Genomic DNA, 26453 nt, shown 5'->3' with positions numbered 1-26453 from the left:
AAGAATTCTAAATGTAATTTAAAATAAATAAGGAGATGAAATAAGAGAAACAGCAATACATATGCGGCTAGTTTGCAAGCGCAGACATCACGCAGAGCACAAAGCATGTAACGGCCAGAAATATGTGTACTGTCTCTTTAAGGGAGCGAGTTGAGCGTGCGTATGGAATATTGTTTTTTTAGCTTTCCGCCGTAGACCGAGTCAGACCACTGCTCTTTAATTTATTTCTGTAAGTAACGCATTAAATGAGCTTTGGACAACTCACCAGTTCATGTATGAACAGTGAAGTATTGCTGGAGCCCAGGTTTATTTTGGTCAACCAGCAAATAAACGGACTAAGTGGAATACCACCAGCGCGAGTATTAGGGTTGAACTAACTCCGAAAAGCAAGCAATACAAGCATATAATTAGAGTGAATAGATCTGTTTTTATGGATCGGTCACATTGTCCCCGATACCCGATCTAGAATTTTTTCAGATATTAATATCGGAATCGGTGCATCCCTAATATTGACACATGTGCACGTTTTACTTTCAAGCTCCGCGCCCCCCTGCAATAGCTCCGCGCCCCACCTAGGGGGCGCGCCCCCCACTTTGGGAACCACTGACTTAACCTGTTATCTCTAGAACGATTTCCATTCAGGTCAATAAATGCCTTTATTCTTTGGACTGGATGATATTCCAGTGGAAGCATGGAAATGTTTGGGAGAGACAGCAGTGGAGTTTTTGACTGGGTTATTTAACAGAATCTTGGAAGGTCAGAAGATGCCTGAGGAGTGGAGACGAAGCATAATGGTGCCGATTTTCAAGAATAAGGGTGATGTTCAGAGCTGTAGTAATTACAGGGGAATAAAGTTGATCAGTCACAGCCTGAAAATCTGGGAAAGAGTAGTGGAAGCTAGGCTTAGAGGAGAGGTAGAGATCTGTGAGCAGCAGTATGGTTTCATGCCAGCTAAGTGCACCACAGATGCTATGTTTGCTTTGAGAGTGTTAATGGAGAAGTATAGGGAAGGACAGAATGAGTTACATTGTGTGTTTGTTGACTTAGAGAAAGCTTATGATAGAGTACCAAGATAGGAGCTGTGATATTGTATGAGGAAGTCAGGAGTAGCAGAAAAGTATGTGAGAGTGGTGCAGGATATGTATGAGAACAGTGTGACAGCAGTGAGATGTGCGGTAGGAATGCGAGATTGAGATGGTCTGGACATGTACAGAGGAGGGAGGAGAGGTATATTGGTAGGAGGGTCTTGAAGATGGAACTTCCAGGCAAGAGGAGGAGAGGTAGACCTAAGAGGAGGTTTATGGATGCAGTGGTAGAGGATATGAGAGTGGCTGGTGTGTCAGTGGAGGACACTCAGGACAGGGCCAGATGGAGGAGTTTGATCCGCTGTGGTGACCCCTGAACAGGAATTGCCGAAAGAAGAAGAAGAAGACTCTTTCTCCGCAGAACATACTGAGAAATTGCTGTGAATAAAAACTGTAAGAAAATAACATACAACAAAAAATGACGACCATTAGACAGTGATTCACTTCATAAGACCAACAGGGCACCTATAAATAAATGACACTGGAGGGAACAGTGTGCTTGTATACTTTGAGTCTAATCCTCTTATCCAGAGGTTTTCAATCCACTGCAGTCCAGTTCTCAGCTCACTGTGATACATTTTGAGCTGAGCAGATTTGAAAACCTATGTTGTTGGTGATTCATTGGATTTTGTTTTTGATTTTAATGGTTTAAAGGTTGTGGTTTTTGTTATTGACTCCTTGTTAACTCCAAATGGGTCATGAGGTCAGTCACATCGCTGAAAACACAAGTCCTGAACACTTAAGCGTAGGGTTACGAAAAGTCTTAGCACCTACTACCAGTGCTTCGTTGGTAGCAAAATCCGTGAAATCGTCTTCATTTATTTTTGTTGATTCCTCAGCAGGTCAGTTTGCCGACGCAGGGATTCCGTCCCGTCACATCAGGACGCACTTTTCTTCTGCGGCCTGTTTCACTTCGGTCATGGTGCTCTGGGCTTTGATCTTCATCGCATCGAAATCCAGATCCAGGTTTTGCAGTTTGCCCATGAACGAGTCGTTCATCTCCTCCTGCTCCTCGTCCTCGTCCACCATTTTGGCCAGGTCTTCGGGCACGTCCAGGTCGTCTCCCGCCATCTGGACGGTGGCGTCGTCTTGTGCGTTCTGTCAACAGAGGCGAAAAAGTTTGATCCGCATTTTGATCACGCGGTGTGGTTTGGTGACGATGTGATGATGTCATTATAAATGGAAAGGAAGTGACATCACGCTGACGTGATGCTGGGCGGAGCTTATTGGCCCACCTGCGGGATCCTGTATTTGTCCCGTAGAAGCACTCTCAGGTTGGCTCTCTCTGCCTTTTTCGTAGCAAATTCCTTGTCTCTCTGGATCCTGTTGGGACACATTTTTTGTTAGATTAATTTACTTATTTAATATATATTTTTGACATTAAAAGTATTGCACATGCTATTTTAAAGTTCTCACACAGTAGTTCTTGTCACAGACAGGAGATACTCAAACTTCAGCTCATCTTATCTTGCTGTAAACTTTGTGTCTCTCAAAAACAAAATGGCAGCCATTCAAAACACAAAAAGACCTCACTAACATGTCCATAAAGACCTCACTAACATGTCCATAAAGTCTCTTTGATGGTTCTATAATTGCTGTAATTGGGAGGTTACTGTTCAAGACTGGCCAGCGTCAATGACAGTCCTGTTGGGGAAGAGCCAGGCTAGAAGACCTGGTGTTGGAGATGATTAGGGCACTTACCTCAGTGACCCAGTTCCTGGCCTAATGCTCTCAGGTGTTACATAAACAGATCAGGGAATGTATCACTTAAAGTATACGGTCAATGTGTGCCACCATTATTGTCATCATAGTGACATTAATATGCACTATTGCTGTGGCAGCAGTTTCCATAGCATTGTTTTTTTGCATTTTTTTGCAAACTGTGGATGTTAATTGTCACTGCTTTTGATATAGCCGTTATAGATCTAATCTTGGTTGATTTGTAGCTTAAAAACCCTGACAGTGAGGGTTGGCGTCTTTATCAAAAAAGATATTTGGAATGCTTCAGTTTTATAAAACATAATCACCAACAAATGTGCGACTTTACATGAAGAGAAATCCATCAGCGCCACCTGATGCTGTGGGCCTGTTACATCAGCTTATGGTGATCCAGGTCTACACAAACAGGCCATGGAGATGAGCAGACGTCAAGCCACACTGTGGTTGTGGTCTGATCTGACAGGAGGTCCAGGAGGGGCACGTTTGTAGAACTGGGTGTCACTCAGGTGTGTTTGTTGAGGAAAGCTGACAGTAAACTATAAATAATCTTCCCACTCTGAAGTAAACTCACGTATTTTCCATTTGTAGGCATTACTTGTCAGGCACTCATAATCTCCTTAAATGCTAGCAATGCATTTTGTAAATAATAATAATAATAATAATTACCGGTAATAATAATTATTGTTATTGTTTTTTTAATGTTTCATTCTGGTACATTAATTAGCCACATTTTGACGTCACCAGCAATGTGATCAAATACTCACTTCTCCACTCAGATCTACTCACTCCTCCACTCAGATCTACTCACTCCTCCACTCAGAACTAATCACTCCCCCACTCAGATCTACTCACTCCTCCACTCAGATCTACTCACTCCTCCACTCAGAACTAATCACTCCTCCACTCAGATCTACTCACTCCTCCACTCAGAACTAATCACTCCTCCACTCAGATCTACTCACTCCTCCACTCAAATCTACTCACTCCTCCACTCAGATCTAATCACTCTTCCACTCAAATCTACTCACTCCTCCACTCAGATCTACTCACTCCTCCACTCAAATCTACTCACTCCTCTACTCAAATCTACTCACTCCTCCACTCAGATCTACTCACTCCTCCACTCAAATCTACTCATTCCTCCACTCAGATCTAATCACTCCTCCACTCAAATCTACTCACTCCTCCACTCAGATCTACTCACTCCTCCACTCAAATCTACTCACTCCTCTACTCAAATCTACTCACTCCTCCACTCAGATCTACTCACTCCTCCACTCAAATCTAGTCACTCCTCCACTCAAATCTACTCACTCCTCCACTCAGATCTAATCACTCCTCCACTCAAATCTACTCACTCCTCCACTCAAATCTACTCACTCCTCCACTCAGATCTACTCACTCCTCCACTCAAATCTACTCACTCGTCCACTCAGATCTACTCACTCCTCCACTCAAATCTACTCACTCCTCTACTCAAATCTACTCACTCCTCCACTCAGATCTATTCACTCCTCCACTCAGAACTAATCACTCTTCCACTCAGATCTACTCACTCCTCCACTCAGAACTAATCACTCCTCCACTCAAATCTACTCACTCCTCCACTCAGAACTAATCACTCCTCCACTCAGATCTACTCACTCCTCCACTCAAATCTACTCACTCCTCCACTCAGATCTAATCACTCCTCCACTCAAATCTACTCACTCCTACACTCAGATCTACTCACTCCTCCACTCAGATCTGCTCACTCCTCCACTCAAATCTACTCACTCCTCTACTCAAATCTACTCACTCCTCCACTCAAATCTAGTCACTCCTCCATTCAAATCTACTCACTCCTCCACTCAGATCTACTCACTCCTCCACTCAGATCTACTCACTCCTCCACTCAAATCTACTCACTCCTCTACTCAAATCTACTCACTCCTCCACTCAGATCTACTCACTCCTCCACTCAAATCTACTCACTCCTCCACTCAGATCTACTCATTCTTCCACTCAAATCTACTCACTCCTCCACTCAGATCTAATCACTCCTCCACTCAAATCTACTCACTTCTCCACTCAGATCTACTCACTCCTCCACTCAAATCTACTCACTCCTCCACTCAGATCTACTCACTCCTCCACTCAGATCTACTCACTTCTCCTCCACTCAAATCTACTCACTCCTCTATTCAAATCTACTCACTTCTCCTCCACTCAGATCTACTCACTCCTCCACTCAGATCTACTCACTTCTCCTCCACCAGTTGTCTCTGGTACTCCTCGAACTCTTCGCGGCTCATTCCTTTGGATTCCGGTGTGTCTTTCCCGTCAGCTGCGGAGGTGTTGGCGCTCTCTCCTCCTCCCATCATGTTCTTCAGCTTACCCCCCAGCACCTGCTGCATTAAGAACGCCATGATCTCCACCTTCTCGGGGTGTGTGTTAGGACAGGCAGACACCCGGTGGGCCTCGAAACGTCTGCACGATCCGGAGTGCTTGCTTGTGGCTGTCCAAGGAACCGCTGTCCAAAAGCAGGAGTGTCCTGCTAAAGATGAGGCTGGCCCGGCTCTTGTAGATGAGAGAAGGTCTCAGTGGTGGAGCGTTTGTGCCACTGGCAGTGGGGAAGGTGGGGTGTGAGAGGTGCTGGTGTCAGTGTCTGTGGCTAAACGGCTCAGGGGCTTAGCTCATTATGAAGAGCTCGTTGACAGCTGGGCTGCCCTCACCTTGAAACAAGGTCCGTTCAGCTATTGTCTTGTTCCCGGTAATAAAGCAATTCAGCCAATGACAGCACCAACAACATGAGCACCATAATGGGCAAATATGTGAGAGTCACATCAGCCATAACATTAATCAGCTCATACTTTTCCTGTACATCCCATAATTGGTGAAGCACGGGTGGAGCTGAGGGTTCTGACAGTCTGGTGGATGGAGCTGTCCCTCAGTCAGAACATCACACGGCCTCCGCTGGCCTTTCTTCTTCCCATAATGCATCCTGATGCCATCTCTATCCCAGGTGCGCCAACCGGGCACACCTGGCCATCCAGGTAAAGTTAAACCTGATTCACCAGAACCAGACCACCTTCCACTGCTCCATGGTCCAGTTCTGATGCTTAAATGACCATTGAAGGAGCCTTTGGTAGTGGATTGAGGGTGAGAGTCAGGGGTCAGGATGGACATCTGGGAACATGCCATCCCATATTCTCTAAGCTGCAATATTCCGTTATGTTAATTATATAACACTATACACTAGAGCACTATGCAGGGAATGAGTTTGGCCAATTAAATAAATTAAAACACAATTGCTATTATAAGGCAACAAAACAATTTTCCCTAAACAAAGGTATTTTTAAGCATGCACAGAAACACACTACCCACCATCTTATTCCTGAGAGTTTACTATCAGGAGAAATGACCTAACTGATCTCTACTGCCATCTGGTGGTGGCTATAGGAGAAGCAGGTTTCAGGTAAAATTATTCTGTGTAGTAGACTACAATGTGCATCTCTATGATTTTATGAATGGTCCATCAGTGTGTTTACTTGGAATAGAATTTTCTTTTAATTCAAGGGTTTTTTTGTTTTTTTATTCACAATGTAGTATCTGATCTAAAATCTGATCTACACTTTATCAGGTTTCAGTGATATTACTACAAAATTGTGAGCCGTGATTTGAAATTTCCACGTTTACACTGAAAACTGTGTCAATTTCTGCTCACCTGAGGTTAGAGTTCACTCCGCTAATGGCCACCACGCTATGACCTCCGTGCTCTTAATAGCACGACGTGTCCGAGCGTCAGGCACTGTGCTTCTGGCAAACAGACAGTAAAAGCTTCTCTCCTGTGTCGTGCCTTTATACCCCTGCTGATACGCCCTTTGCTTGGACATCAGCTGTATATTCAGGGCTTTTCTCACAGGAGTGTGGCTTATATAATATAATTTATAATCCATATAATCCATAAATTCTTGATCTCACTTAAAGAGATGCAGGGAAAAATGCAGATGTGAGAATAATTTGGTATTTTGGTACAGGACTGTGCAATACGAATACAGCACAACAATTTTTCTGGTCTACTGTCTGAGATTTAAGGACTACAATCCCACATGAAACCGCACCAAGGCAGAATGCCAGACTGTGAAAGTCACCGTATAAAGAACTAAGCAGATGACATCATTGCAGTGAGTATGGAGACACCACACGGAGCGTCTCGTCGAATAGGTGAGCAGGAGGGAGTTTGGCTCGTCCAATCACACAGCTCACGGAGGCAGAGGGGTGTGCGTGTTTACTGACACAGCCCGGCAGCCAAGGGAGTCAGACAGCTGGAGGAAAGGAGAGGGGGAGAGAGAGAGAGAGACAGAGAGAGAGAGGGAGAGAGAGAGAGAGAGAGAGAGAGAGAGGAAAGCAAGTAGGGAGGGGGCTGTAGGGAAACTGAGCGGTTTTCTAAAGGCAGCTTGTGCAAGCAACGTAAAAGGGAGTGATGCTGTTGCTAGGGAACAGCAGAAAACGAGCACCGGTCCATCCTTGGCATCCTGCATCAGAGTGAGAACGGGATCGTGCGCGGGACGCTCTTCCCTTAGACGGGCGGACATAATCTCCGGATTAAAAGGCGAGTTCTCTCTGCAGCTACTGCGCTGAGGAGGCATTGTGGGTGGAGCGGGTGGAGGTGCAGACGGCAGGTGAGATTACACAACCACCCCAAACGTAAGGCGGGTGTCTTTGGAGAGGGATTAGCAGCGGAGTCTGTCTGGATCGGCAGCTGTTCTGGCTCTTCCGGGCCCACTGTGAGGATGAGCAGGACCCAGCAGTGGGGCACACGCACGGACAGCGGTGGGAGGTGAGGACGACCTGCGCTCGCCCTGTCGGATCGGAGAGCACCGAGGCGGGAAGACATCCGAGCAGCGGATCACGCCGGACGAGCCGTGATTCTCCTCTTAACCGCCCCACGGGCCCGCTAACCAGCCTTTGTACCCGCCAGCTCCTGGGGAAGAAACGACTGCTTGTGACTGCCCAGAACCAGCTGTCCTTTCCTGGCTGGAGAGAGAGAGAGAGAGAGGGAGAGAGGAAGGAAGAGAGAGTGCTTGTGACTTCCTCTTCCTACACGAGCTTAGTAGATGTCCTCACATGCTGGGACGTTAGAGCAGAAACCCCACGTCTGAAGGAGCTTACAGCCAAGAGCAGAGGAACCAGGCTCACACACGGAGACCCATCCTTCTCCGGTAAGTATTCTTTGTGTGTGTGTGTGTGTGTGTGTGTGTGTGTGTGTGCGTGTGCGTGTGTGTGTGTGTGTGTGCAATACAGCTTACATTGTTTCAGCGTGGCCTGACAAAGTTCATGTGACAGTCAGTTTGTAAGAGATGCCTCTCTGTGTGCTTGTGTGTGTATGTGTATTATTAACGTCGTCTCAGCTCCTTGTTGAATAACTCTGGGCCATTTGATCCAAGCGCAGGGGCTGTCCTCTGATTGGCTGGAGGCAGAGCCCCCACTACAGAGCTGGGTGCCAGCTGGCTGGACGTGCAGTCCTGCATCTCAAGGTGTCCAGCCTCCGTCTCCTGCAGCTGCAGGCCACAGACCCCCTCTGTGTCTGGTCCTCAACACCAAGATTTGGACTGTCACGCACAGACTAAGGGGCCTCCCTCATATCACAAACATCTCCCCGGGAATGTGCTCCGTGGTGTATCTTGTACCGCCGCGTCTCATGGCGCTCACGTTTGGCTCACGGTGGATGAGCACACCAGACCCACGACGTCTCTGCCGTCGTCCCGCGCATTCTAATCTGGTCCCGTAAACGTCCTGCCTGCCCTTCCGTCCTCGAGCGGTGCGGGACTCAAGAGGTTCCCGAGCCCGTTTACACGTGTGCGCGTTTGAGCAGTGGGCGGATGTGTGGTGATGCTCTTTGGATGTGAACCTTGAGAAGGAACATGGGCAGAAGATTGAGGCTGGGGTTTTTTGCAGGGAGAACAAATAATCGACAATGTCTTATATCTGACATACAGTGTGTGTGTGTGTGTGTGTGTGTGTGTGTGTGTGTGAATGGTTGGTTCAGGGTTACATCATTCTGCTAGTGTCTGTTGCATGCCACTGTACCCAAACCACATTTATTTCAATGCATATGGTTCTGGCCATTATCTCTGGGGCCTGAAGCAAACTTTCCTCCAGTGTCTCCTCACAATCAGAGTCAAGTGTCTGAGAGACACAGGAGCACCACTGGACTCACGGGGCATGAATCAGTGTTCAGCTCCAGGGTGAATCTCTCTATAACCACTACTGCACTAACGAAGTGTGAATCAGTGTTCAGCTCCAGGGTGAATCTCTCTATAACCACTACTGCACTAACGAAGTGTGAATCAGTGTTCAGCTCCAGGGTGACACTCTCTCTAACCACTACTGCACTAACGAAGTGTGAATCAGTGTTCACTCCACTCAACGCATTGATTTGAATGAAGTCAACCTACATTATAATCTATATACTCTATATACTCATCACTATTCTACAGTATATTCTAAATACTGTATAATTACTGTTATGCAGCTGAAAAGCTACAGTAAGAGTAGTCATGGATACAGATTACAAAACACAAGCAAAACGATAATCCCACACTACTGAAGCCTATACCAAGCCCAGGCTTGACGGGTTTCCAGTGGCGAATCACCGCTGCTATTGCAAACTCAAGGCTTAGCAATGATGAAGAGCTTTGCATTGGAAGCCGGGGGACTGAACCGTACGTGTGTGAACGAGATGCTCCCCCTCACGTGCTTCCTGGACCCGTACGTGAGACCTGAACCGCACGCGAGTTCTGGACCTGCATGCGAGTACTCGCTCATCCAGGCTTGAAATTCCCACTGCACACACCCTGCACGAGTGAACACCTGCTGCCCGGTGCCGTTCTGAGATGCTGGCGTTGAACGTGTTGCAGGGCGGCCCACCGGAGTCTCCGGACGCGGGCATGGGCACGACGGAAGCCACTCTTCGCATGGACAACCTGGAAGTGAGGGACGAATGGCAGGACGAGGACTTTCCACGGTGAGTGTGTGTGTGTCCCCCCCCCCCCCCACCACCAAAAATACATGCTCTTACACCAATCTGGCAACCTTCCCCTTCACTATTAATCAGTGTCACGTCAGCGGGGGAACTAATCTAGGCAACATGGCAACCTGTGAAGTTTGAGGAATGATTTGAGAATATTAAAATACAGGATATTTGAGGTAACTGGATACATGATGGATACATCCTGCCTTGGTCTTTAACAAACTCTATGCAAACTGTCAGCATGTAGGTTTTGAAGCAGAAAACCATGAAGATTCTTGATTATCACATATGAATTATCCAACACATTCAATTGCAGAGGACATAATTTTCAGATTGATATTCTAGCATTTCATTGAAAATTGCCCAAAGAAGAAGGAGGAGGTATTTTATGAACTGTTGCTATTCACTCCTGCTTTTGGGTCTCGGTTTTTGCTTTTTAAGTTTTACAAATAACTAAAAACTTCTGTTATGTATTATATCCAACCAGATGAGCATTTCTGTGTTTATTTGGACATGCAGCTCTATTTATGGTCTCAGATGAGGTCATCCAGTGACGTCATTATCTTGCAATCAATGGACTTGATAGAATGTTCATGTAACATGACAACAGTCACATGGAAGGACTCAAAAAGTGTTCCGGAATCATTTAATTAGTCTTTCATTACCATAGAAATTCAACAAATTCAATTAAAACCTCACACACTGTGTGAAACTGTGTCTGATAGGAGGAGACGTTTTGTTGTAAAGGTATGTGAAAATACCAAGGTATGTCAACATGCTGAAAGCCCTATGTGCTTAAAGCACTAGAATGCATTATGACTTTGATAACCCAAGCAACAAACCAGGTTATTAAAGACCATATGCACTGCTCAGTATCAAAAGTCACACAAAAAACATTCTTATCTGGCGGTAGACAAATAAACAGCACAAAGATCCCGCTCCCCCATCATTAAACAGACCCCCCGTGTGTGATAATACAGTAGTGAAGACACTACTAATTACAGTGTGACATACGGGCGGTATATACGCCCTCCCATGTATATGGAAGCCACAATTCAGACTATCACAGCTTTTGCATGCTTTTCTTCTATTGGACACGCTGCTAAGCCCAAGCACGCCTGTACCCATCCACATGCACTAGAGTTCTGGGTCCGTGACGGGTTAATTGCCCGTTGTCACCCCGCAGGACAACGCGCTTCAGGAAGGGTGAGTTTCTCCCAAGGCGGTAGAGAAGTCTGCACTGCCCACTTCACGAGCTGCCTTAGCCAGCCGTGCGCTGCGGGACACAGGTCACCCCGAAACAATGCTCAGAACTGGGCGGAAAATCGGTCCCCAGTGGGTGTGAATTTGTGCCGCGCAGACAAAGCCCGGTTGTTTTGTGACAAATGGTTCGCGTGTCACTGCGGTCTTCGAAATCAATCATGCCAAGCATTGTGTGTCGGGACAAAGAGCGTCCACCCTGAGGGCTTCGTAGGGGCGTGCGCTTTCCCCGTGGGGGGGAGGGGCGGCGGGTTTGTTCGGGGCTCCGCGCTGACGTCGCACGTCTCACTCTGACGTGCTCTGTCTCATGCTGACGTGCTCTGTCTCGTGCTGTGTCTGCCCAGGCCGCTGCCAGAGGACGGGGACTCGGACGGCCTTACAGACAACAGGACGTGTGAGTCACGTCACCGTCTCCTGACCTCACCTCCGTCTCACATGGCCTGGATTTCTTTTATGTTTTGTTTTGTTTTCATGATCTGACTAGCAAATCCTGCAGCAAAACTATTTTGTGCTTTTATGATACTGATCCCCACATTCTGAAGTGTTAATCTCATGAGAGGTAAAGTTAATCAGGCCTGCCAACTAATCCATCCAGGGTATATGCGGGACTGTAAATATACGTTTTTTAACATAAACATTTTATTTTCAAATAATAACAGCATTTTAATCCGTGCAGAAAACCTCTCAGATGTCTTGTGTCTTCCTTCTGAGGTTTTTGAATTCTCAGTGCAAACGTCACCAAATGTGTTGATTCCATGATCCAGCAACACCTGATCCAAATGTACATGAGGGCTTTTAATTCTACAGATTCCAAATCGCTGTATTGTAAACGCTCCGCTATGCTCCTCCCCTCCCTCAGCTCCGCCCACTGTCCTGCTCGGAGACCACGGAGGCTCGAGGAAGCGGCGTACGCTGATGGCACCAGATATCCACCTGTCCCTGGAGCAGAGCGAGGGCTCCGTCCTGTCCGACGACTTCCTGGACACGCCTGACGACCTGGACATCAACGTGGACGACATCGACACGCCGGACGACACCGATTCACTGGAGTTCATCAGCAACGGCAACGAGCTGGAGTGGGAAGGTCGGTGTGAGGTCAAATGTCAAAGGTCATTCTGGAATGAGTTGCCCATATGAACATGTAAAACCCATAGAAACATGCTAACATATAGTAGGTCACCATGGCACCACTGTCAAAACAGCTGCGACACACACGACATAGCAATTTCATTTTGCCATGACGGTCTCTCGGTCACGAAACACCAATCCAGGCAGCACAAGGTTTGTTAACAGCTCAAGATCACAAGTTGCTCCCACCACTGCTAATCAAGTCTTTAACCTTCCTGGATTTCAGTCATACCCTTTATCAGTTGATGCATGCCCATGGAACAAACTCTAGAGCACTCTAAAATTAGCATCTCCACTCCCCCCTGGGCACTTCGAGGCTCGTATGAGCAGAGTTCTACACCCAGGCGTGTGTTTTTGTGAATGACCTCTGTGGAAACACACACAGATTTAGATTGTATTTCACAAGCTTCTGCACTTGGGTTAAAATGTCCGTGCCAGGACTTCTCCTACTCCGCACGGCAAACATCGCATGATTATTGTTTCTAATCCCTAAGCCGTGACCTCTGACCTCTCCTCCAGACGACACCCTGGTGGCGTGCGCGAAGGGAGCCCCGGGCGACAGCTCGGGCCACGGGGGCCACGGGGGCCACGGGGGCGACGGAGGAGACGGGCGTCTGTGGAGGACGGTCATCATCGGCGAGAAGGAGCAGCGTGTGGACATGAACGCCATCCGGCCCTACCTGCGTGTGGTCACTCACGGAGGTGGGCGTGGTTCAGCCCGCGGGGGGGAGAACACAGGGACGCACTTACAAACGCCAGGGTGTTAACCTGAAGCGTGGGAGTTTGCGTTGTGCTAGCCGTATTAGCTAGTTTAAGGGCCTTTCAGAGCTGTAACTGAGACTTGAAAGGACTCAAGTGATTCACTTTCCCTTGCTGATATCGTCAAAGGACTGAAACAGACGTCTCAAGTCACTTCAAGTCTGAACAAAAATTTGAAAATAATCTTTAAGGGAAACAAAAGTTTACTAACAACCTTCTGCAGCGTATAAACACTCATCACATTTATAAACACTCATCACGTTCATCACAATATGGTTGGTTTAATAGTCGCATGATGTCATGTGACAAATCAGAATGAACACAAACATTAGCCAATCAAAATAAATCTAAAACTATAAGCGTCACCTACATAGGAAAAGGCTCAGGTTTGATCAGTATATATACAGTTTACAAACACGTTGTAATTCCTCTTTAGGTTCAACACAGTAAGACAGGTTTGTCTCTGCCTTTACACCTGGTCCCCTCCCATATATTTGACCAATGCATAAGCAACTGTATTTAACTGTTAAGGGGTAACTGTAAATCTTAACTGCAAAGTACTAATTTTGTTAATTTCATATTCCTTTCCTTATGTTAATTTCATATTCTTTTCATGTGACAATGCTACAACGTCTCCAAAATGTTTAGGTTTCTTAATTTGGAGGCCGTTTCTGAACTCTGAATTTCTTTTATTGTATTTTCTTGTGGTGAGTTTGCTGTGGATTTGAGATCTGGCATTCAGCCATAACTATGTAGGGCAAGAATTGTTCCAGGTTGTTCTAGCCTCCAAACTAGTAATGCCCAAAGGCATTAAAAGGGCAGGACGCCCGGAGCACACTGCCCCCTGGTGGTACAAAGGCACAGGGAAAGCCATGAGTTACACTTGAGTTGAAAATACAAGGAGAAAACGACACATATTCAAACTGTTTCCTACAGGCTACTATGGGGAAGGCCTGAACGCAATCATCGTGTTTGCAGCCTGCTATCTCCCGGACAGCAGCAGCGCAGACTACCATTACATCATGGAGAACCTTTTCCTGTAAGACCAGTGACTGCTCACACACATGGATGATGAGTCAAAGTTTAGCGTATACGATTAATTAGTTTAGTCAATTGTTAATTAATTGTATAGTCAGAATAGAACTATGCATGAAGCCTCTCTCTCTCTCTCTCTCACACACACACACACACACACTCCCTCTCTCCCTCGTCTGTAGGTACGTGATCAGCAGTCTGGAGATGCTGGTTGCCGAGGATTACATGATCATTTATCTAAACGGAGCCACTCCCCGCAGGAGGATGCCTGGAATCAGCTGGCTCAAACGATGCTACCAGATGATCGACAGAAAGTATTGCTCTCGAAACACTGACGTAGTATTCCGACTAGGAGATTAGTACAGTTTGAGTCTAGCCACAGTAATTTGTTGAGCTAATTGAGCTAATACATGTGTTGCATATTATCGTTGTTGTTGTTGTTGTTGTTGTTAGTGCTGACAGTCGTGTTGTGTTGTTTCATTTATTTGAAGATTAAGGAAGAATCTCAAATGTCTGATCATTGCACACCCGTCGTGGTTCATTCGCACAGTTCTGGCCATCTCAAGGCCCTTTATCAGGTGAGAGAGGCCAGGTATACTTTTCTGTTTAAGGTGCATTGCCTTACCTATGGAACTGTTCGGAACAGGCGAACAATATCACCTACAACTCCGCTTCGTCTGCAGTGTGAAGTTTTTGGATAAGGTGCGATATGTGCAGAGCCTGGAGGAGCTGTCTCAGCTAGTACCTATGGAGCACGTGCAGATTCCAGAGTGTGTCCTGCAGTGAGTAAATCCCACCAGCAGGGGGCGCCGCCGAGACAATGTACGGTTTCAAGGCCCGGATTAAAAGCTGGTCATAAAGCTATAACGTTAAATGACGAATTGCTTCGTTAGAAATCAGAGGAGCACAGATGTAACTTCCCCTGGGGCTGATCGAGCTTTGATTTTGATTGTAGCTTTTGTTTTGTCTTTGATCTATAACTAGATTGGTCAATGTTGTTGAAACATAAGGAATTTGTAATTTACCAAACGTGGTTAGTTATTTATAACCATGTAATAATCTCCTGTACAACATAGTGTAGTTGAAGTGTGTGAGAACACTGATGACGGGAGATGGCTGGAGGGCCTGAATGTTGAATGCTGCCTGAGTAGTTGTAAATCCCAGTGTGGTTTCCTCTACCAACTTTCAGATACGATGATGAGCGACTCAAGGCCCAGACAGAAAGGTAAAACCACAGAGGCTCGAGGGGTGGCATGCGGTCCGGTGCTGCTTGAGTGTCACAGCACACACACACACACACACACACACACACACACTAGCACACGTGTTTACGTTTATAGCACTGCTCATATCACATGCACATTGAATCAGCCCTTCAGAGGTCTTTGAACTGAATCTGATCAATCAAAACATGGAGACCATTAAAGAGTGCAGTGCAGTGTATGTAGGCAGCGAGAGTCCAGCGAGGGTCACTAGTCCAGTTGAGGGTCACTAGTCGAGAGTCACTAGTCCAGCTGAAAGGACTGCAGGTGTAGTCACCATTTGCATCCAAACGTGACCAATCACGATCACAATTATAATCAGTTTATCATTCATAATATCACACCAAGCTGGACACCAACACTGCATTTGAATGAAGGTACAAGCAAATTGCATATACATCCAGCCCCATGCCATGGGGTGTAGACGTCGCAGAATCCAAGTAAGTAAATAAACGAGTCTTCCCCCTGTAGACTTTCCATTGAACTGGGAGCTAAGAAGGTTTTTTCTTTAACTCCACAGGCTCGACCAAGACCAAAAGCGTAGTGAGAGCACAGTCCCGGGAAGGTCAGGTGCTACACGCTACCGTTCTTTCCTGTTGTCAATAACATACAGATTCAGGGGTGAACCATGTGTCACATGGGCTCTGTCTGCTGATACACACTCACATTACCACTTTTAGGCTTTTGTGAAACACTAGAACAGCTTCTTGCTGTTTTTTTCGCAGTCGAACCTCAATCGTTTTCCCTTTTTCCCACAGCTCTACGCCGGTAGCTGCCGAGGCCTGCCCCTGACCTCTGACCCCTGACCCCTCTCCACGACCCCTGTTCCTGACCCCAGGGTAAGTGCGGCGTGGCTGTGATTCCAGCCTGTAACGGAAGAAGCCCTGTGCCAGGGTGGGTCTGATGACCTCCAGGCGATGTGCCGTATTACAGTTGTGATCAAATTTATTCAACCCCCAATGCTGCGAAGGGTTTTATGGAATTCAGTGCACATTTGTAATTGTGTTCATAATGAAATCTTACAAGGACTTGTTAAAGAACTAAATGCAACTAAGATAGCATCATTTTTTTTGTCATAAAGTATTAAATGGCCTTTTTGTGATTTCTTCATTGACACAATTATTCAACCCCTTTACGACTACCACTCCTAAGAACAGAGGTTCATTCCAGTGTTTTCCATCAGGTATTGAAAACATCTGCGGATGTCAACGAGCAGCAATCAAGCATGATAAGCACCAATTAGGCAGATTTAAAAGGACTGTGATACTCAGCTCCTTCTAGACATCTACTGGTGTGTTTCCAAGCATGGTGAAGGCAAGAGAATGGTCCCAGAAGACAAGAGAAGAGGTTATTGCTCTTCACAAGAATGGCAATGGATATAAAAAGATTGCGAAGTTGTTAAATATTCCAAGAGACACTATCGGAAGTATCATTCGCAAGTTCAAGTTAAAGGGCACAGTGGAAACGTTACCTGGTCGTGGCAGAAAGAAGATCCTGACCGCGACTGCTGTGCGCTACCTGAAGCGTAATGTGGAGAAAAATCCCCGCGTGACTGCTAAGGAACTGAAAAAAGACCTGTCAGATGTGGGCACTGAAGTTTCAGCTCAGACAATAAGGCGCGCACTGCATAACGAAGACCTCCATGCCAGAACGCCCAGACGCACCCCCTTGCTGACTCCAAAGAACAAGAAAAGTCGACTGCAGTATGCCAAAAGTCATGTGGACAAGCCACAAAGGTTTTGGAACAGGTTTTGGAAACTAAATTAGAACTGTTTGGGACAATGGACCAGCGCTATGTTTGGAGAAGGAAGAACCAGGCTTATGAACAAAAGAACACCTTGCCTACTGTGAAGCATGGCGGGGGGTCAATTATGCTTTGGGGCTGTTTTGCTTCTAATGGTACAGGAAAGCTTCAACGTGTGCAGGGTACCATGAATTCCCTTCAGTACCAGGAGATCTTGGAGGAAAATGTGATGGAGTCAGTCACAAACCTGCGGCTTGGGAGACGTTGGACCTTCCAACAGGACAATGATCCGAAGCACACATCCAAGTCCACTAGAGCATGGTTGAACATGAAAGGCTGGAACATTCTAGAGTGGCCATCGCAATCACCAGACTTAAATCCAATTGAGAACCTCTGGTGGGACCTAAAGAAGGCAGTTGCAGTGCGCAAGCCTAAGAATGTGACTGAACTGGAGGCTTTTGCCCATGAAGAATGGGCTAAGATACCCATAGGTCGCTGCAAGACACTTGTGTCAAGCTATGCTTCACGCTTGAAAGCTGTCATAACTGGAAAAGGATGTTGTACTAAGTACTAAAAAATAATGTCACTAGGGGGTTGAATAAAACTGATAATGATGTGAGCACAGTAAAGACATTTGTGGTTATTCCATCATAAATATTATGTTATGTTTGTCTAATTTATAAGTGCCTCTTTGATATAATTGTAAATAAGATGACTGAAATGATCAAAATCAATGTCAAACTGGCCAAAACACTTTATTTCAGTGGGGGTTGAATAAATTTGATCACAACTGTAAGAGAGGACCGCCACGCCCCCCTGGCCCGCACCGGCAGCTCAGCGACGCGGTGGGCGTTACGTAAAACACATCTGCTCCCCTCTTCAGCGCACCAGCCCCTCCACCTGACCACACGCTGATCAACGCTATTTATACTGCTGCGTGGCTCGCCTCTCCTTCTCCGTGCCTTAATTTATTCGTGTTCTCCTTGCCCATCGGCACATTACCGCATTAATCACCCCGTTGGCAGTGCCCGTGCAGGAAATGCAATGCAGGAGGGCACCTTCACCCAGGTTCTCGCAGGTTCTCGCAGCTTTTAGTCTTGACCTATCACTCGGGAGTGAGAGAAAACCCAGTATGAATATAAATTAATATGCAAAGTGTTTGGGAGGAGTTTGGTTGAAGGGGCTGGGATTTGGTTTGGAAGCCATTCTGTTGATGGCATGCGCCGTGCTAACCAGATCTCGTAGCATTACCATCATCATTGCATATCAGATTGCCAAAATGAATATGCAAATGAAGTATTACCATGTAACCATGAAGGTATTGGGAGACCTAATTACGGGTTGACAAAAATTGTTATATGACAAACTTCTGTATTATATAGATTATACAGGATAGCTGTGGTGTATATCATAGTAATGATGAAGATGTGATGTTTTTGCAGTGAGTCACACCTCAAGAGTGGGACACGCCCCATTCCCCAATGCCACCGCCATCTTCCTCACCCAGCTCTCCCTCCTGAGTGTTCTGAACGGAAACGGATCACACGGCCTCCCAAGGCTCCATGAAGCACAGCTGTTCTAATGTTAAACGGAAAAGAGTGAGTGAAGAAGGAAGACCGTGTTGTGTAACACTTTCCCCTCCCCCCCCCCCCGTCATCTGCAACACCTGTGAAAACGCGTCACGTAGTCCGCGTCCTGTTTTAGAAAACGAAAAAAAAAAAAAAAACGTTTTGAAATGTGACTTTGTGACACGACGATTCTTAATTTTTTCTAAATCATCCAGAACTAATGTCACAGCTGCGGTGCTCAATACACACACAGTTGGTCCTCGAATGGCCGAACCAAAGCCGAAATCACCCAGACTCCACCGTAGAGAATGGACAATCTCTGTTTCCCATAAACTCAACATTTCCTAACTGCAGGACTGCGATGTGTAACTATGTCTGACAGGCTCTGTCTCTCAAAAGAAGGGACCCGTGGTTGTGCTGTCCGTGTCTCGTCAGAGAGAGGAGAAGGGACACGCCATTCGTTTTGACCTGAGCTCTAGTAGTGTAACGTGTGAGACACTCAAGACCGACAGGGGAGTACCTGATGGCACGCCGCCATCTTTAGTATTAGACTGCGGGGATGCTCTAGCTAACTGCTGTAAACCCCATAGTTATTGACGTACATGCCGTGAGTGGGTTCTTAATTTGCGTGCGTGTATTGGGATTCGGTCGCACGAGCTGAGATGTCTCTGCTACTGTACGAGAGGGTTGCCATGAGTGCCAGGATCCGTGGTGTTAGTCTCAGATAACCAAATGGACTGTACGGAGTGTTTGAAATGCTGTATAACGTGTCATGACCTCTTAGCTGGTTCGCTGAGAGAAACTCTTCAGTCTTTCCTCTGATCATGACATTGTAGCTGGTAAACTTGCCCATTGTACCCCATCAAAACACTTTACCCAATACTTAATGTATTATATAACACATCATAATTCACATGGTAGGGTCTAATGAGCAACATGTTTAACTAAATTGTTAAATAAAACCATTCATGAAAAGATGAATTGTTAAAAATTAATGCAATAATCCTCAACCTCATCACACATTTAATCTGATGGTTTTGTTCAGTTCTGCTAATAATACTTTAATTTGGTGTTTTCATTCAGTTCCAATGGTGGCGTGCTGTAACGAGTTTTCAAAAAGATCATTACCTGTTTGAAAGGACATTTGAAATCACTCAGCCACGTCCCCCATTCTTTATATACTGAACATACTGTTTGTACAGTGTATTGTATTGTATAGATACTATATTATATGAAGATTGTGAAGATGGTTGTTGAAGTAGATATTACATGTAATAAAAGATCTCAGTGGCATTTAAAACAATCCTTCTTTTCAGTTCAAGTCATCTAAATATGCTGATTACCACTTGAAGCACAAACACCTCATATTACACCTCAAGTTATTCGTCAAACATTATCAAAGAAAATGTTGTTAAACATGTCTTGAAGTCAACCCCATTCTCCCAGGCCCCAGTCTGAGTCACACTGTGTCTATATAGATGATGGCGGAGGCTGTGGTTGCTATGGGGAGACCGTGTTCTGCCAATCAGGACTGCAAGCTCACATAGCCATCATTATGACATCATGGAATCCCCAAATGAATATGCAAATGACTTGTTATCATGTAACAATGATTGTTCTCCTGTGAAGGTGTTGGAAAGATGCAGGTCTAATTGAGGGTTGATTTAAATAAAATTACTGAAGTACTGTTTCAAAGGCAAGGCAAGACTAATTGTAACATTTTTTATACCTAGTGCCAATTTCCAAAATAGGGAGTCTATGTGGATAGTTTGCTGGCAAAGCATGTTTATCTTGAGATCTGTCAAGCCAGAGAGGTCTTGTGTAATTGGGGACACACCTGTAGGTGAACACAGCCAGAATGTGGCACTAGGCACTGGTGGCAGGACGGGTTATTAGCAGAGCATTAACACAGCCTGTACAACACTATTGCTCTTCCTGTATCTGCTGTTGTCTATACACACAGTGTTGTTCTGCTCTGAAAAGCTCAAATTATGGGCCTTCTTTCTTGGAACGGAAGCACCCATCATAACAACAATGGCCACCTGTCATAAGATAATGTAATCTATCAGCACTAATGTTTTAGAATATCTACGAATTAAGCACATTGAGCAAACGAAATATGTGACATCAAACCTTCATCTATCACATCTAGCACCCTTTCCCACCAGACATCCCTCTTTACTCTTTTCAATGACATGAAGATAAAGAGTCATAAATAGAAGTGTTAATATCAACACCAAGACGTACATATTGCTAGTGGCTCTTCAACCAGCCAGAAGGTCCAACTATCCCTTTTATTAACACTTCATCTTTATATCTTGATTCTGTTAGAATCAGGTTGCACAGTGGCTCATGATTACCAAAATGGCAATCTGATGGCAAGAGGAAGACATCCAATTGACGCCCCTCTGCGTGAGGTGTGACCGGCCCGGGTGATCACACGCTCGAGGACATTCATGCACATCCGTCTGGTTGCATCAGAAGCATCTGTGACACGGCGGCGTCTCTTTTCGGCGCTCACACATGCACACACACGGGCCGTGATAAATGCAGAGACGGCCCGGGCTTGGAATGCCAAACTCCTCGATGTGGAAAATTCCCTGGCAGCCTGCCAACTGTATAAGTTAAGCTCGATCAGAAGCTCTTTTATCGGTGGAGCAAATGTAAGGTCAGCGCGTGACGCTGGAGGTACGGTGAATCACTCCGTCGTGCAGCTCTACCCTTTTGGTTTGCGGTCAGGTGTACGTGCCGTGTCAGACACAATATCTCCAGGTGGTTTAGCCAGCATGAGTGCAACACCCTGTGGTCCACCGCACTACACACAACACTTATACGGGCTGTAAATGTAAACCTTCTCTCTCGTGTCAGGAGAGCAGTGCCGTCGGTGCTCTGACACGGTTATCAGATGATCGTATGCCGCATGTTGGAGAATTGGCAGCTCGAGCAGGGGAAAGCGATACAGAGGTGCTCTACAGAGCAGATGACAGGCCCTGAGATCCATGCCAGGAGCAAGGATGGATTTTACAGAGGGGCTTTACAGAAGGGTTTTATAGAAGGGCTTTATAGAGATGTTTTACAGAAGGGTGTTTAAAGAAGGGTTTTACAGAATGGCTCTGATGGAATGTGCTCTTAAGTGGAGATGATCATACTGTAACTCTGCTTGTGGTTAAAATATGTTTTCTTTCTTTCTTTCTTTTACAGGAATGAAGAAAACTGTGATGTTCATAGCATCTAAGCTAGCATTAATAAGAATATGGCTTTGTGATCCGGTAATTACTGTTGGTTGGCTTCCTACTGGCTAGCTGGTGTTTATTTTCAAAACACTTTAATGCTGCCTTCAGTTCATTTCAAGGACATGAAAACACATCAGACACATTATTATAGGTCAACAGGAAATACCAAATTATTTTTAACCATTCTAGTGATCGAAACAAAACCATACATGCTAAAATTTAATTTTAATATAGTTTAGTTTGATTTTTTCTAAAATATAATAGTTTAATAAAACATTTTTAATGAAATAACATTTAGAAGGCTTATTGTCAAAGTTCCCTCAAACCAACCACGGGTCTTTCCTTTTTACACTCTGAAAAATGAGAAGTCCTTCCACCCCTAAATCACCACTGAAAAGGGAGTGATTGAAAACTTTCCACTTAGCACGCAGAAATAACTGCTGACTCATTCCACTTCAAAGAAACAAACTTTTTCTCTTATGAACTTTTAGTTCACGTCCTCACGTAGGCGAGATACATTTTAAAATGGCCATGTCAAGGAAACTAATATCAAATCATTTATAGCCCATGTAGGATCCAAAGTCTGTGTTGAACTTTCTCCGTTTTACGTTTTTAAATCGGATGTAATGACAAACGAATTAATACCGACTACTCGATAGCTCGCATGAAACGCTGTGCATGTCCATTCTTAAACAGTGTCAGGGAGCGTTGCGTGTTTAACCATCGGCGAGTTGTTCTGGGCGCAACGCGTCAACCACGTGGCGTCGGACGACCGACGACAGGTGCAAACTTGGCAACTTGTGTTGCACAAATTCAGTGAGACGCATCAACGTGCGATTGGATGAAGCTGATTCGTAATCGTTTATGATTGGTTAAGGGAGGGGGGGTCTCATTGGGCATCTGGACACCTCCGACTACATGACGTAAAGAGGACTCGTCCATATATATAATAGGAAAGGCTCGTCTATCAATGAAGTAGTAAGGAGAGGGGTTAGGCCGGGAGAACACAGGGAGAAGGGAGGAGAAAGCGTTAAAAAGCATTCCCAAAACGTTAGATTGTTTTAATTGGCAAGTAAATTCTGCTTCGACATTGAAAAGAAAAGAAAGGAAACGATGAAGTTTATTATAGGAATCGGGGGGTAAGTTTCAACATATTCGTAAAATGTAATCGTTATTAACATAGCCAGACTTACCCTCTTTTAAATGAAAACCATCGTTAAATGAAAAAAAACGTTAAATTGTATTGTGAATCGCGTTGTCTCGTGTGGTATTTGCAGCGTGACCAACGGTGGGAAAACCACCTTGACGAGTAGACTTGAGAAGATATTACCCAACTGTTGCGTGATCCATCAGGATGACTTCTTCAAGGTATGGAAACATTCGCTTTCTTGGGTGACTGGACACTTATCGTCAGCAGCACGGGAAGCTATTTTTCATTTAAGATGTCGGCTCACAGGGTTTATTTAAACTCTATAACGCCACAGTAAGGTTATCAGGTAATCGTAACCCACGTGGTACAGAATGGGGTGTGTTTCACGGGGACTGTACACGACTTGTCTGCCGTTTGTCTTGGGTGTGATGTCCATGTTGTTCGTGGTTCTTACACTCCAATGCTGATGTTCACCTGGACCGCCAACCTCAGAGAAATTACATGAATGGCTTCAGCTATCTCTGAGTAACCTTGGGCACAGCAAGGGTCTAGAGATAGCTGACATTCATTTTCAGTCTTCATTTTTTTATTTTTATTTTTTTACAAGAATTGTTTTACATCCCTATGGTAATCCATTGATTACCGTTTTATTAAATGACAAAGATCCACACTACAGCAGCAAAGAAAAAACAATACTTTAGTGATCTCTTAAGTTCCTTTCTCATCCCTCATCAGCCAAAGTCTCACTGTAACCAGTAATCTCATTTCCATTTCTCAGCACCATGGCCTCACAAATGCCAATTCATAACCTTAAAACCCACATTTCAACCCTAACCGAAAGATCTCCTCCAAACCCGCACGTGAACCGGCGCGATCACCGAACCGCGCGAGTCGAGTTCACTGAGCGCTCGTTTGAAACCCCCCCCCCCCCCCCCCCCCTCCTCGCGCGCCTCCCAGGCTCGTGCGCTTGCGCGAGCCTCCACTCGCTGAGATCCTCTGGCTGATTGAGAGATGCTGAGCGTGAGGGCTTGGCGTTCTGTGTCCAGGCGGGATCAGCACTGCGTGACCCTTCTGCGGCAATGTTTTATTGGTCACTGTTATTGCAGCCCCAAGATCAAATAGAGGTCGGAGATGACGGCTTTAGACAGTGGGATGGTAAGAGTGGCTTTCGGCTGTAGGAAAATAAAAGACGACAGTAATGTATTGCTCACCTTTCCATGCCCCCTTTTGCTTTTCTCTCCCTGTAACGTGAATCTAAAACCTACAAAAAAAGCCTTTCATTATAATGTAAATGTTATAATGTTTTAATGTTATAACATTTAACCAATAACTGCTTTTTTAAAAGCAACAAACAAACAGTAGAGTGTACAGAAGGTGTAAAACAGTGTTGGATTATGTTCACGGCGCCGTTATCCGTGTTTCTGAGATGAGGGTTTTTCTCTTGTCGTTCCTGTGCAGTGATCACGGCTCTGGACATGGAGGCTATGGTGAGCACCGTGAGAGGATGGGTGGAGAACCCAGTAAAGTTTGCCCGCTCTCATGGTGTATCTGTCTCACCCCTGGCTGACGGGTCTGTTGCTGAGAACCAGACCCACGTACTCATTGTGGAAGGCTTCCTGCTCTACAATTACAAGTAGGTTCGAATTTGACGGCTCTGTTAGCGGCTCTGTTAGCGGCTCTGTTGGCTACATCTTGTGAAATTGCCTTGCAGGCCTCTGATTGAGTTCTTCAACGAATGCTACTACGTTACCATTCCATATGAGGAGTGCAAGAGGAGAAGAAGGTATGAACTTGGTCTCACGTGCGATGAATCCCCCGCATTTAATCACGTGTGATCTGGGAGGCTCCCTTCGTGATTCTCCCCTACTGTGTTGGATCTGGATCATTTAAAGATCACTTTTTTTTTTTTTTTTTTTTTTGGACCTTTTCAGTACAAGAACCTACACGGTACCCGACCCTCCCGGTCTGTTCGATGGCCACGTGTGGCCCATGTACTTGAAGCACAGGAGCGAGATGGAGACCAACTGTAGAGCTCTTCGTAAGTCACGATGTTCCTCCGGAGGACGTAAAACACTACGAAAAAAAACGACTCCCGTTTCAAAGTCCCGCCTGCAACCATAAAATTGTTCCCTCTCTCTCTCTCTCTCTCTCTCTCTCTCTCTCTCTCTCTCTCTCTCTCTCTCTCTCTCTCTCTCTCTCTCTCTCTCTCTCTCTCTCTCTCTCTCCTCTCTCTCTCTCTCTCTCTCTCTCTCTCTCTCTCTCTCTCTCTCTCTCTCTCCGCTTTCAGACTACCTGGACGGTATGAAATCAAAGGATGAGCTCTATAACGAGGTTTATGAAAACATCCAGAACACCTTGTTGAACAGCTTATAGGTGAAGCTCCCGGTTTACATTCACTCTTGTTTAGTTTGACTGTCCTGACGGTCCGATATTAACGACTTCTTTGTTCTTTTTCCAGTGGGTCCAAACCCCCTGAAGATGCCAGTGTACAGACCTGTAAATAGTAACGAAGTGGAAACACCTTCTTCCAGTGGATTTTGTATATATCATGACAAAAAAACCTTATTTTAAAAACCTGTGTCGAGCTTGATATTTTATATTTCTCTGTAGCCTTTCTTTTATATATAAAGCATTATTAACATCAGGACTAAACCTGCAAGGCGTTCCAGCATAGCTACTGACTTGTCAACATGTGTAACTGTGCTGAATCACGAATTGTGTCTTACTGAAACACTCGAGTCCTCATTGAAAAACACTCTTTAATCCACTCTGTGTTTGCGTCTTCATTCCTCATTCATGAACAGAGTCGCATGCGGATTTTATAAAAGGTCAATTTTAGCGCAAAGCTGCTAGACCTATACGGGTGAGCAAAATGTGAATGAGATAAGCTGGACTTGTTCTGAATACTGAGAGGTTCCAACAAGACACACAAAACAATGAGCAGTTCAACGGTGTTGCTACATGTAGGTCACCCCACAGGCCCATATTAGTGTTGGCCATGGAGTCATTAACTGCACATCGATAATCACGCAATACATGGAAAATGTGCTTGAAGAACCATGTTCCCACCAGCGTACCACACGCAGCATACAGGACTAGCGTTTCTCAGTGGAGGGTTGACCTTGCTTCTTTTAAATCAGGTGACTTTGAGGCTAGCAACACCATGGAAATGTCAGCAGGTGTTACCCAGCAGGTTACGAATAGCTCCGTGTGTCCTAAAGTGAAATGTTACGGACACACAGGTTGCTGAATGAGATATCTTATCCAAACAGGTTTAACGACCCATTCGCTCGTACACGTGTCCAGAAAGCTCATGTAACTTTCTAAGCCGTGACCCACTTCACACGGTGCAGCATATTGTGCTGTTTGTATGTTAAAAGTTTCCAGTTCTACAACATCAAACTTCAAAAACCAGGACTGATAATAAACCAGTTGGCTAACGCTGGCTTATTTACTTTCAGCTTTAGTAATGAATAAATAAACAACAAACAATAA

At 45.4% G+C, this 26453-nt stretch overlaps 3 protein-coding genes across 7 annotated transcripts in view; 2 read left to right on the top strand and 1 right to left on the bottom strand.

Annotated features, from left to right (window-relative positions):
- cplx4c (complexin 4c) overlaps positions 1-26453 on the bottom strand; it is a 29678-nt gene continuing 3225 nt past the window's right edge. The window contains exons 3-6 of one of the 2 annotated variants that reach the window (XM_076991357.1): positions 18460-18585; positions 5049-7823; positions 2321-2408; positions 1-2183 (exon numbers count right to left, since the gene is read on the bottom strand). In XM_076991357.1, the coding sequence (XP_076847472.1) occupies positions 1959-2183; positions 2321-2408; positions 5049-5212 (477 nt within the window). In that variant the 5' untranslated portion in view covers positions 5213-7823; positions 18460-18585 and the 3' untranslated portion in view covers positions 1-1958. The remainder of the gene's footprint in view (positions 2184-2320; positions 2409-5048; positions 7824-18459; positions 18586-26453) is intronic. The other variant, XM_076991358.1, reaches the window with a different exon arrangement.
- Positions 7870-18589, top strand: atcayb (ATCAY kinesin light chain interacting caytaxin b). Of its 3 annotated transcripts, none has more exons than XR_013125354.1 (13): positions 7870-8008; positions 9707-9813; positions 11424-11473; positions 11939-12163; positions 12727-12909; positions 13903-14005; positions 14184-14315; positions 14493-14579; positions 14685-14783; positions 15191-15226; positions 15784-15833; positions 16022-16102; positions 18450-18589. XR_013125354.1 is itself a non-coding variant. In XM_076991356.1 (13 exons), the coding sequence occupies exons 2-12, from the start codon at positions 9737-9739 to the stop codon at positions 16053-16055; spliced, it is 1071 nt and encodes a 356-aa protein (XP_076847471.1). In that variant the 5' UTR covers positions 7870-8008; positions 9707-9736; the 3' UTR covers positions 16056-16102; positions 18450-18589. The 3 variants fall into 3 exon arrangements, 2 of the variants coding, with proteins under 2 accessions (XP_076847471.1, XP_076847470.1); XM_076991356.1 differs by having other exon boundaries at positions 15784-15828; XM_076991355.1 differs by lacking the exons at positions 16022-16102; positions 18450-18589 and having other exon boundaries at positions 15784-16007.
- Positions 22779-25691, top strand: nmrk2 (nicotinamide riboside kinase 2). Of its 2 annotated transcripts, XM_076991391.1 has the most exons (8): positions 22779-22947; positions 23086-23176; positions 24065-24113; positions 24417-24591; positions 24670-24741; positions 24890-24996; positions 25246-25331; positions 25417-25691. In XM_076991391.1, exons 1-7 carry the CDS (start codon positions 22922-22924, stop codon positions 25329-25331), a joined length of 606 nt encoding a protein of 201 aa, XP_076847506.1. In that variant the 5' UTR covers positions 22779-22921; the 3' UTR covers positions 25417-25691. The 2 variants fall into 2 exon arrangements, with proteins under 2 accessions (XP_076847506.1, XP_076847507.1); XM_076991392.1 differs by lacking the exon at positions 24065-24113 and having other exon boundaries at positions 22829-22947.

The sequence above is a fragment of the Brachyhypopomus gauderio genome, unplaced genomic scaffold, assembly GCF_052324685.1.
Source record: "Brachyhypopomus gauderio isolate BG-103 unplaced genomic scaffold, BGAUD_0.2 sc82, whole genome shotgun sequence".
Taxonomy (NCBI): Eukaryota; Metazoa; Chordata; class Actinopteri; order Gymnotiformes; family Hypopomidae; genus Brachyhypopomus; species Brachyhypopomus gauderio.
The sequence above is the reverse complement of the archived record's forward strand: the minus strand, read 5'-3'. Positions and strand labels throughout refer to the sequence as shown.